This window comes from Macaca mulatta, chromosome 11 (assembly GCF_049350105.2).
Source record: "Macaca mulatta isolate MMU2019108-1 chromosome 11, T2T-MMU8v2.0, whole genome shotgun sequence".
Lineage (NCBI taxonomy): Eukaryota > Metazoa > Chordata > Mammalia > Primates > Cercopithecidae > Macaca > Macaca mulatta.
In genome coordinates, this window is record NC_133416.1 from 103,855,506 (window position 1) to 103,867,638 (window position 12,133).

The 12,133-nt window shown below is 36.6% G+C and overlaps 1 protein-coding gene across 2 annotated transcripts in view; it reads left to right on the forward strand.

Moving 5' to 3' along the window:
* CFAP54 (cilia and flagella associated protein 54) overlaps positions 1-12,133 on the forward strand; it is a 391,130-nt gene that overhangs the window by 43,258 nt on the left and 335,739 nt on the right. For both annotated transcript variants that reach the window (XM_015152488.3, XM_077954781.1), the window contains exons 9-12: positions 3,118-3,316; positions 10,164-10,345; positions 10,433-10,598; positions 11,840-11,925. In XM_015152488.3, the coding sequence (XP_015007974.2) occupies positions 3,118-3,316; positions 10,164-10,345; positions 10,433-10,598; positions 11,840-11,925 (633 nt within the window). The remainder of the gene's footprint in view (positions 1-3,117; positions 3,317-10,163; positions 10,346-10,432; positions 10,599-11,839; positions 11,926-12,133) is intronic.

Consider the following 12,133-nt stretch of genomic DNA (forward strand, 5'->3'; position numbering starts at 1 on the left):
GGGTTTGTATGTAAGTTGTTAACTCACAGTAAATCATTTTGACTCTCAAAATATTTTTTTAAAGGACTACTAATTCAGACTCCTAATGATTGATTAGTTAGTGATTTATTCACTAAATATTTTTAAGTACCTGCTATGTGAACAAGTAGATGAAGATTACATTTTAGTGGAGAATTACATCATAAAAAATAAATAAAATAATTATAGCTTGTGATAAATATTAATAAATAAATAATGATAATGGTGAGGATGAAATGAGTTACATGTAAAGCCCTTAGAATGTTCCCGGCAGATAGTAAGTAGGTCCTCAGTAAATATTAGCTATTATTGTTTATTTATTATTTATTAATTCAACAACCATGTATTGAGTGTCTACTGTGGTTTCAAGTATAGTGGAATATAGAATACTAAATTGCAGCCCTGGCTTTTTGAAGGGCCTTGGAATAATGGACAGAATTTGGCTAGACAGGGAGAATAGAGATAAACATTCCAAATGAAGGGTCAGAGCATGGTCATAACTTAGAAGCCAGAGTAGGCAAAATTTGCTGGGGGTCAGTGATAAATAGAGCTTGACTAGGTAGGAATAGACACGTGATGTTGGGAAATTAACATAATACATCTCCTAGAGTAGATGTCATGGAGACCATAGATTTAGAGATGGAACCAGACTGTACAGTTGTGCCATTCAGATTTTCATTCATCCTGACATTTTAAATAATAATATATCCTATGCAGTATATGTGTCATAATTTGTCTATTTTGTCATTATTATTTTAGTTCTTTCAAATTTTTTTGCTATTTTAAGTATTGACATCATCCACATCTTCAGACATGCTTATTTTTTTTCTTTCTTTTATTTCCTGTGGATAAAATTCCAGGTGTAGGATTATAGAATCGAAGGACATAAACATTTTATTTCCCTTGATATATATTGCCAACTTGATTTCCAAAACGAGTATTCCTATTTTCAAGGTGACAACTTGCAAGTACCAATTATTTTACCACAAGCTGTTATTATTTTTATATTATTATTTGTTTTATTTTATTTTTCTTTGCTAATTCAGTTTTCATAAGATGGCTTGCCATTTTAACTTTGTTTTTTTGAGCCAGCTTTTCTTTCATTGTGTGAATTATTTTTCACAGTCTTTGACCATTTATCTACTAGGGATTTTAATTTTCAAAATATACTTGAATGAGCTCATTATTTTTATAGACATTATTATTTTGCTTTTTATACTTGACAATCCATTGTTTTCCTTATTGCTTCAGCTTTAATTCTTTTTTATAGATCTTTTAAATATTTATATTTCAAAATCTTTTACTTAATATTTTATTTGCAGCTCTGATAAATATTCCATTCTTTTTGCTAGTTTTTCTATGAAATTTTATAAGTAATTTCGTTGTTTTATTCACTTGGGTTTTACCATTTCATTTTGAATACTTCTAATTATTCGTAAAGTTGATTATGCTGTTTCAATATGTATTTTTAAAAGCTCTGTTTTAACCTAAATAAAAATCTTAGGAAAAACTCTTACCTCTATAAGAAAAGAGAAGGCAGGGCATGAAGTTCAAATTTTTTTGAAGTTTTTTTGAGACGGAGTCTCACTCTGTCACCTAGGCTGGAGTGCAGTGGCATGATCTTGGCTCACGGCAACCTCCACCTCCTGGGTCAGGCAATTCTTCTGCTTCAGCCTCCCAAATAGCTGGGACTACAGGCGCACACCACCGTGTCTGGCTAATTTTTGTATTTTTAGTAGACACAGGGTTTCACTATGTTGGCCAGGCTGGTCTCGAACTCCTGACCTCGTGATCCACCCACCTCGGCCTCCCAAAGTGCTGAGATTACAGGCGTGAGCCACTGTGCCCGGTCTCTTGTTGAAGCTTTTAACATATCAGTTGGCCTATGGATTGAAAAGGTACAGAAGCTTATGAGTAGGGAAGCTAGTGTTTGCAGGAAAGTAGTTCAAGCGAACTTTATCCCTGCTTTTGTTTTTCTGTCTTTCTGACTTTGCCTTAATAAGAGAAATAAAAGCAAGGGAATTATGAGGATATCTTCTAGCTGGATAAGGATTCTAGAAAAGTCAACTAGAACTACAGTTCTTATTTGCTGGCAAACTAAATGCAGAGAACAGGTCATTTGTTGGAGAGAAGAATGAAGTGTGGCAGGAAGCATGTGCAGGAAGTGCAGTCATTTGGGGCCAGTACAAAGCATAATGACTGGGAACCCACACAGGTTCTAAACAGTCACTAGCCTGTTAGCATAAAGCTGATCAATTCTTTCTTAGAGTTAATTACCACAAACCTTGTTATTTATACTGCTAAATATTGCTTCAACTTTTGGCTTGAGGACCTTCTGCATGAGAATATCCTGTGGTGCTTATTAAAAGTGTCCAGACACACAAAATCTCTGGAAATTTGGTCTTGAATCTACAAAGCACCCCTGAGTGATTCTTAGGTAACCAAAGTTTGAATATCAGTTCCTAAGGCTATAATGAAGATACTATAAAGCATATGAAGATTTATGCTCGCTTAATAAGCAAACCATAATAAACAACCTTTTAATGCTGCCTTGGAAACAGAAGCATATGAAGAAACAACAAAGTCTTTGATGTAATGGCAGCATGATATCTCTAATGAAATCTGGAGTGACATCTCAAAAAATGAAAACATAAAAGCAGGTATCTTTTGTTACCTGCTCGTTGTTAGACCAACTGCTCTCTGTTTTAGCATTGATTAAGCATGCCTTACTTTTCTTTGCCTTATAACAGGGTTTTTTGTCTTTTTTTTCCCCTGAGGGTCTCACTCTGTCACCCAGGCTGGAGTGCAGTTGCATGACCTTAGCTCACTGCAGCCTCTACCTCCCTGGGCTCAGGTGATCCTCCCACCTCAGCCTCCCAAGTAGCTAGGACTACAAGCACATTCCAACATGCCTGGCCAATTTTTAAATTTTTGTTGAAATGGAGGTCTCACTGTGTTGCCCAGGTGGTCTCGAACTCCTTGGGTCAAGCAGTCCTCCTTCCTTGGCCTCCAAAAGTGTTGGGATTATAGGCATGAGCCACTGCGCCCACAATATAATAGCTTTAACAAATGGACTGAACTTTTTTTTCTCAATTTCAGTTATCATGGCCACGTACTGTCACAGAGCGGCTATTGGATGAGATGTTTGATAGCACTGCATCCCGGTTTCTGGCTGTCTTGGAAGCTCTTTCTGATTCAAACAGGCGAATACTGCAAACTGGACCCATTGTTACAGATGAAGTAGAGATTCATGATGTTGTCTCAGAATTGTTTATGGCAGGAAGAGAACTTTTGATAAGTAAATAAGATGTTAAGATATTGTTTTATGATAGAATGATAGACATGAGTAACAAAAATTTTAGCATGATAGTCCATACATGGGAAACTGATAAAATTTATATTATTTTATTTTGGTTTGATTGGTTGGTTGTTTTTGACATAAAGTCTCTCTTTGTCACCCATGCTGGAGTGCAGTGGTATGATCATGACTCACTGCAGCCTCAACTTCCTGGGCTCAAGTGATCCTCCCTTCTTAGCCTCCCAAGTAGCTGGGACTGCAGGTATATGCCACCATACCTGGCTAATTTTTGTATTTTTTGTAGAGATGGGGTCTCACCATGTTTCCCAGTCTGGTCTCGAACTCCTGGGCACAAGCAGTCCACCCATCTCAGCCTCCTAAAGTGCTGGAATTACAGGTGTGAGCCACTGTGCCCAGCTGATATAATTTATATTGATCTTGAATTCAGCAACCTTGCTAAGGTCAATTGATATTTCAAATAATGTATTAGTAGATTTTGGAGGGACTTTTTTTGTATATACAATCATCTATGAATGGCTTATTTCTGTCCAGTCCTTAATCTTTTAATTTCTCTTTTCTTGTATTTCTTGATGATTGCACTGTCGAGGATTTCCAATAACATGGAAAGAAGTGGTGATAGCAGACTCGCTTGTCTCAATTTTTTCCTCAGTTGGAAAGCTTTCAACATTTTGCCATTATTTGAGATATCTACTGAATAATTATTATAGATACCCTTTTGCAGATCACAGATGTTTCTTTTATTCCTGGTTTGCTGTTTTTTTTTTTTTTTAATCTTGAATAGTTTAATTTTAGCAAAAGCTTTCTCTGAATTTATTGAGATTTACTGAGTTGATCAAATGGCTTTCTCATTTATTTGTATTAATGTGGTCGATTATATGGATTGTTTCTCTAGTTTTTAACCATCCTGTTTTTGGAATAAACCTAATTTGGAGGTAAGGATTAGCCTTTTGATACATTGCTTGATTTGTTTGGTAATGTTTAATATTTTTGCTTCTCTGTTGATGGGACAGACTTTTCTTTCTTGTAATGTTCTTTTTAGGTTTTGATCACAAGGTCATATAAGCCTCGTAAAATGAGTTGAGAAGTAAGCCCTCTTTCTCCATTATCTGTAAATGTTTTGTGTCATATTGGTGTTATTTCTTCCTACATGTTTGGTTGAATTTTCTGGTGCAGCCATCTGTACCTGGAATTTTTTGTATGGGAATATTTTAAATGATGAATTCAGTTTCCTCCATAGATATAAAATTTTTCAGATTTTCTTTTCATTCTTTTTAAAAAAATCTATCTCTTTGGTAAATTGTATTTTCCTTGAAAATTTTCTGTTTTATCTAATATTTAAATTAATTAATTAATTAATTTATTTTTTGAGACAGAGTTTTGCTCTTGTTGCCCAGGCTAGAGTATAATGGCATGATCTCTGCTCACTGCAACCTCCACCTCCCCAGTTCAAGTGATTCTCCTGCCTCAGCCTCCCAAGTAGCTGGGATTGCAGGCATGTGCCACCACCACGCTTGGCTAATTTTGTATTTTTAGTAGAGATGGAGTTTCGCCATGTTGGCTAGGCTGGTCTCAAACTTCTGACCCCAGGTGATCCAACTGCCTTGGCCTCCCAAAGTGCTGGGATTACAGGTGTGAGCCACTGCGCCCAGCCTTAAAATTTTCATTAAGGATTTCCAGTATCTCATCATGATCTTTTTAATGTCTGTAGAATCTGTTTGATGTCCTTTTTTTCACTGTAACTGATCAGTTTGCCTTCTCTCTTATTACCAAGGGTTCACCAATTTCATTAGTCTTTGCAAAGAAACAATATTTGACCTTGTTGATCTTCCCTATTGTATGTCCATTTTCCATATTACTGATTTTTGCTCTTCATTACTTCCTTTATTGTACTTTCTTGGGTTTGCTTTACTGATTTAAAAAACTTACTGCCTTGGAAGCTTAGATCATTGATTTTTAGGATTTGTTATTATTTGCATTAAATGCATATTAAGACATTTATTCTAAATTCAGCTTTAGCTATGTATCTGAAGTCCTGATATATCATATCTTTATTACTATTTGGTTAAGAATATTTTCTAATATGCAACATGATTTATTCTTTGATATATGGGTTCTGAATCAAAATATGGGAGATTTTCTAACTATCTTTTGGTTACTGATTTCTTTGTTAATTATACTATGGTCAGAGAACATATTATGTATTATTTGGAAATGTGAACATTTGTTAAGATAGTCTTGATGGCCTGGCAAATGACCAGCTATGGTAAATAGTCTGTGTGTACTTGAAAGACTATGTATTTTTTTGTTGTTGTTGGGTGCATTGCTTTATATATATGTTGATTAAGTTAAGCTAGTAAATCATGTGGTTAGGTCTTCTCTATCCCTATGGATAGTTTTCATCTTTTTATTTTATAAATTACTCAGAGAAATATGTTAAACATCTGCTATGCATTTCTGTTAGTGTGGAATTGCAAGAGCATGGGATATTCCTATTTTGCTTCATCAGATACTGTTTTACAAAGTGGTTTTTTTAGTTTGCACACCCATTAACATTTTATGAGGGTTCCATTACTCCAAAATCTCTCTGACAGTATTTTCTTTCTCATTTTGTCCATTTTGGTGTGAATTCAGTGGTGTTGCAGTATAGACTTACATTTCTCTGATGACTGATAAAGTTAGACATCTTTTCATACACTTTTTTCACTATTGGATATCCTATTTTGTGAGGTGCCTATTTTAACCTTTTGTCCTTTTTTCTGTCGATTTGTAGGAATTCTTTATATATTCTGGATATAAGTCCTTTACTGAATACATGTATAGTAAATATCATTTCTTACTTGGCGGCTTGTCTTTTCATTCTCTTAATGATATCCATTGGGGAACAGAAATTCTTAATTTTAATGTAGTCCAATTTATCAATATATCCTATATAGTTGATCCTTTGTGTGTCGTGGTTAAGAAGTCTCAGCTATCCCAATGTAAATATATTCTCATATGTTTTCTTCCATAAATTTTATTGTTTTACCCCTCACATGAGGTCTTTAATTAGAAATCAGATCTTTTTTGTTGATACGAAGTAGAGATCAAGATTTATGTACTTCTATATGTATATTCAGTTGACAGAGCACCATTTATTGAAGATAACTTCCTTTCATTGGCTGTAGTATCCCTTAGTCATAAATTAGGTGGCCGTATGTGTGTTGTCTGTTTTTTCACTCAGCATAATTCTCTTGAGATGTATCCAGGTTGTGTATATTAATAGTTCACTTGGACGGGCACAGTGGCTCATGCCTGTAACCTTAGCCCTTTGGGAGGCCAAGACGGGCTGATCCCTTGAGCCCAGGAGTTCGAGACCAGCCTGGCTAACATGGTGAAACTCTGTCTCTACTAAAAATAAATTAGCCAGGCGTCATGGCCTGTGCCTGTGGTCCCAGCTACTTGGGAGGCTGAGGCAAGAGAATCATTTGAACCCAGGAGTCGCAGGTTGCAGTGACTGGAGATCACATCACCACGACTGCACTCCAGCCTGGGTGACAAAACAAGACTCTGTCTCAAAAAGAAAAAAAAAGGTTCACTTGTTACTGCTGAGTATTATTTTATGGTATGGACACACCACAGTTTGTTTAACCACTTACCCTTTGAAGGACTTTTGAATTATTTCCAGTTTTTGGCTATTAGAAATAAAGCTGCTATGAACAGTTGAGTACAAGTTTTTGTGTGAAGGTAAGTTTTCATTTCTCTGGAATAAAACGTTCAACAGTGCAATTGGTGGTTCAGATGCATGATAAATTAGTATTTAGTTTTGTGAGAAACTCTGATACTATTCTCCAGGGTGACTCTGCTATATTTCCACCAGCAATGTGTGAATGATCCAGTTTCAGAAAATCCTTGACAGAATTTGGTGTATCATTAGTTTTTTATTTTAGCCATTCTGATAGGTATGTAGTAATATCCCACTGTGATTTTAATTTGCATTTCCCTAATGGCTAAAGATGTTAAACAGTTTTTCATGTGTTTATTTGCCATCTGTATACTCTTTCTCTAGTGTCTTTTGTTTACTTTCTCATTGCATTGTTAGTTATTTCTCTTGAGTTATGAGAGCTCTTTTTATGTTCTGAATACAAGTCCTGGTCATTGCTTTTAAGACAGAAAATACCTTTATTAAGATTTTTTTCCTCCTCATCATTACTTCCCATTTTTCATTGCTTCTGTCTAAATTCATTTCTTTTTGCTCAAATACAAACTCTAAGATTTTTGAAGTAGTTTGGATGGATATAATAGTTTATTTACAAGTTTCTTTAAGATTTTGATGCTATTTCTTAATTGTCTTGTATATGTAGTGTTTCTGTTGAGAAGTCTAATGTCAGTTTAAATCTTCTTGTTTTATAGATGTATCTTTTACAATTTTCGCTTTCTTATGACATTCTTACATTTTATTCTACTGGATCTAGGGGTGGGTTTAGTAATGCAGCAGATACTTTGAGGTCTTATATCTTTCTTTCATTTTTTCATGTTACTTTTAAATTTCTTTCCTTATATTCATTATTTAAAAAAATCCTTCAAGGCATTGAAAATGCCATTAGACAGATGTTAACAGGATAGAGGTTCATCCTCTATGTCTTATTTATTTTATTCTTTTTATGTCTTTATTCTGTTGCCTTCTGGGAAGCTTTCTCTATCTGATTTTTCAGGTCAGGAATTTGATCTTTGATTCTCTCTGTTCTACTCTTCTGTTTACCTATTTAATTATTTGTTTCAACAATGATATACTTTTTTGTTATTTTTGTTGTTTGTTTGAGACAGAGTCTTGCTCTGTTGCCTGGGCTGGAGTGCAGTGGCACAGCATCTCAGCTCATTGCAGGCTCCACCTCCTGGGTTCAAGTGATTCTCCTGCCTCAGCCTACCGAGTAGTTGGGACTACAGGTATGCGCCACCACGCCAGGCCAATTTTTTGTGTTTTTAGTAGAGATGGGGTTCCACCATGTTGGCCAGGCTGGTCTCAAACTCCTGACCTCAGGTCATCTGGCTGCCTTGGCCTCCCAAAGTGCTGGGATTACAGGCGTGAGCCATCGCGCCCAACCGTCAACGATGATATACTTTATACCTTGAATCCACTTGGTTCTTTTTCACAGCAGTTGTTTTTGCCTCATGTTTCTAATATCGTCTTTTATTTTTCTGAGATAACATTTTCACTTAAGTTCTTGTTTGTGCTGTTCCATTTTCCTGCTTCTTGTGGTAAAGGATGCTTCATTTGTGGTTTTTCTTTCAAGGTGTTTTTGCTTTTAATTTTTTTTCCCATGAGCTTTCCTTCTTGGAACAGTTAGCTGACTTGGCTTCAGTGTCCACCTGAGAGGAGGGAGAAAAGCCTTGAGTTAGCTCCTATGCCTTTAGGTGAGTTTAGTGTGTGTGTGTGCGCATGCGGGTGCACATGTGTGTGCAAATGCCCATCTGAATGCAGGGAACCTCTGGTGCCATGGTTTGGGCTCTTTTCTTCCCAAGAAAAATACAAGTTTTTAGATAAGAATTTCCTTGACTTTCTTCACTCAAACCCCCAAATTTACCCTCATGCGTATCGATCCTTTTCCACCATCTCTGGTTTAGATGGAGAGGATGTTTCTCTTTGTGTCATTAAGCCTAATCCCTGTAAGTGTCCAAGTGGTCCCATTATACCATGTCGTTGTTTTTTTTTTTTTTTTGAGACAGGGTCTCACTCTGTCACCCAGAGTGGAGTGCAATGGTGCGATCATGGCTTACTGTAGTCTGGACCTCCTGGGCTCTAGCGATCCTCCCACCTCAGCCTCCTGAGTAGCTGTGAATACAGGCATGTGCCACCATACCTGGCTAATTTTTGTACTTTTTTTAGAGTCGGGGTTACTCCGTGTTGCCCAGGCTGGTCTCAAACTCCTGGCTTAAGGGATCCACCTGCCTTGGCCTCCCAAAGTGCTGGGATTACAGACATAAGCCACTGTGCCTGGGCTTCCGTGTTTTCTGTCAACTTCCTCCCTATACGTCTTCTTCTTGGCACAGCCAGATTTATTGAAGGAATCATCTGTTTTCATTGTTCCTAAGTATTTTCTTTCTTCTTATACATTAGGTAGACCCTAGCATTCTACTAAGAATGTCATGGACATTGCTCAATCCAGGGGTCACTTTCAGTTACTTTTCTTTTCTTTTTTCTTTTTTTTAAGAGGCAGGATCTTGCTGTATTTCTCAGGCAGGACTCGAACTCCTGAGCTGAAGTTGTCCTCCTGCTTCAGCCTTCTGCGTAACAGAGACTATAGGTGCATGCCAATAAGCCTGGTAGTCCTTTTCTTCTTTACTTTCTGTATGTATGTGTTACTGTTGAATACTCCTTTCTCTCTAAACACTCGCCTTTGCAGCCTTTATTCCCTCTGCTCTTCTCTTAAATGTTGCTGTTTCTTGTTATTCTGTGCAAGGCAACATAATCCATGGCTGAATCTACTATTTACTGCGGATATGTAATGATGACTCTAAAAGCTCTGTCCCCGTTTTAGATCTCTTTCCCAAGTTTCCAGTCTGTATCTAGGAACTCTTGCTCATTCTGTGTTTGAGATTCCATTCTTTTTCCCGTGAGTATCCTTCCCTAACTGCCCTCCTTCTCTAGATCTGTTGGATGCCCTTCCTATTTGTCCCCAAAGCACTACCCTGTATTTGGCCACTAAGATTTCTTGTTTCCCCCACTAGAACATAAATCCTATGAAAGCAGGGATTGTGTTTTCCTGGTGCCTGGAAGTGTGTATAGTGAATATTTAATGAATATTTATTTGCATGAATGATATTCAAAACTCTCTTCTTCCTTTCCTAGTGTCAAATATTGGTGCAGATGGAATGCTTGATTTTCCAAAAACATCTCTTCTGGAACTTATGATAGAAAGAAAAAATGTTATTTCTGTGGATGCTGCTGTGAAATTTATAAAATTAGCTTTTACCTATGAGGAGTGGAGTTTATTTGAATCTTCTGCTGCACATATTATTTATTTTCTCCAGGTAATATATGCAAAATCATCCTCCTGGTTTTGTTTTGTTAAAATGACATCCAATTACTAATTAACGTGTGGGATATACTTCTCCAAGAGGCAGGATGATCCAGAGTCAAAGAAAGCAGAGAAGGATTTAACTCTTCTAATTGCAATGGAACCACTAATTAATGTAAAGAGAAACAAAGGTTTGATCTTTCCTTTGGAAAACTATAAAGAAGGACAGTCGGTTCAAATTTATTTAAAAAAAATTGCTGTTCATGGTGAGTATTTATTTGTCCGTTCAAAAATTTAGTTTGACGAAATATGCTCTTTTATAGATGTGGTGAGAGAAAGAATATTGAAGGCGGAGGGAGCAAGAGATACAAAGGCCCTGAGACAAGAGTGTGTTTGGTGATTGCAGGAATGGCATGGGGGCATGTGTGACCGAGTGTGGTAGGTGACAAGGCTAGAGAAGTAGCTGGGTGCTAGACGATGTGGTTCCTGGGTTTTGTAAGGATGCTAGATTATATTCTGAGTGACAGTTTTGAGTAGGGGAATGAGGTTCTATTTACCTTCTGGCTTAGTTGGATAAGAGGGAGGCCCGTAAGGCAGTGAATCAGAGGACAAAGTCATCAGTTCATGTTAGGAAGGGAAGGTTTGGTAATCTCCTGTCTCTTTCCAGCCTGCAGTGTTTGCCATTCTAGGACTTTTCAAATCCTAAAAGTTATTTTGTGTGTAATTGAAAATCTGCAGTGTCTACTTTTTACACCAAAGAGAACTATTTAATTCCAGCTTTTTAATGTTTTGTCATGTTCTTAAAGTATTGTATGGCTTATCAGTTGCAGTAAGTAATTTGTACCAAGTAATGATATATATGCCTTCTACTGATTTCTGAATCAATGTTTTTATTATTTTTCTTTCAACTACCTTATTTTGTATGCATTTTAATATTATAAGCCTCTTCAGTTTCTTTTTGGACATAGCATACAAATGTTGGATTTATAATAATAATGGTCTATTTTTATTGGATTAGAGCCACTAAGATTAGTTTTCTTTTCTGTTTTTTTTTTTTTTTTTTTTTTTTTTGAGACAGAGTCTCACTCTGTTGCCCAGGCTGAAGTGCAGTGGCACGATCTTGGCTCACTGTAACTTCTGCCTCCTGGGTTCTCCTGCCTCAGTGTCCTGAGTAGCTGGGATTACAGTGGCTTGCCACCATGCCCAGCTAATTTTTGTATTTTTAGTAGAGACAGGGTTTCACTGTGTCGGCCAGGCTGGTCTCAAACTCCTGACCTCAAGTGATCCGTCTGCCTCAGCCTCCCAAAGTACTGGGATTACAGGCATAAGCCACTGCTCCCAGTCAAGATTAGTTTTCATATAGAAGTATTTAATTTGTCTTATTGACATGATATTTGCCCGCCTATCATTTGTGTCATTTTTGTAGCAATTTGTGTTTCTGTGCCTTTTCTATTTGAAATTTTGGAAGTGATTTTTTGTTTCATTTTCCTCTACTTTATGAATTTAGATACTTGTTTGAAGAATTGTGGATATTCAGAGGATATTTTCCATTTGGCAGCAACCTTGTATTTCTGTGTCTGCACTGCTCCCCAGGTGAAACAGCTATTTTAAATAATTTTTATTAGTGTGGAAGTAGGTTTTTGTGCCTAACTTAAGGCCAGAATTAAAATATCACAGCAATTACGCCTTGCTAAAATTTTATTTTGTTTAATCTTTAGAATATAGGATTAAGTTAGATTCTGAGTTGTAGTTTTAAGTTTCGTTTTATTATTGTTGTCATTTTGAGTGTCTGTTCCTTTTT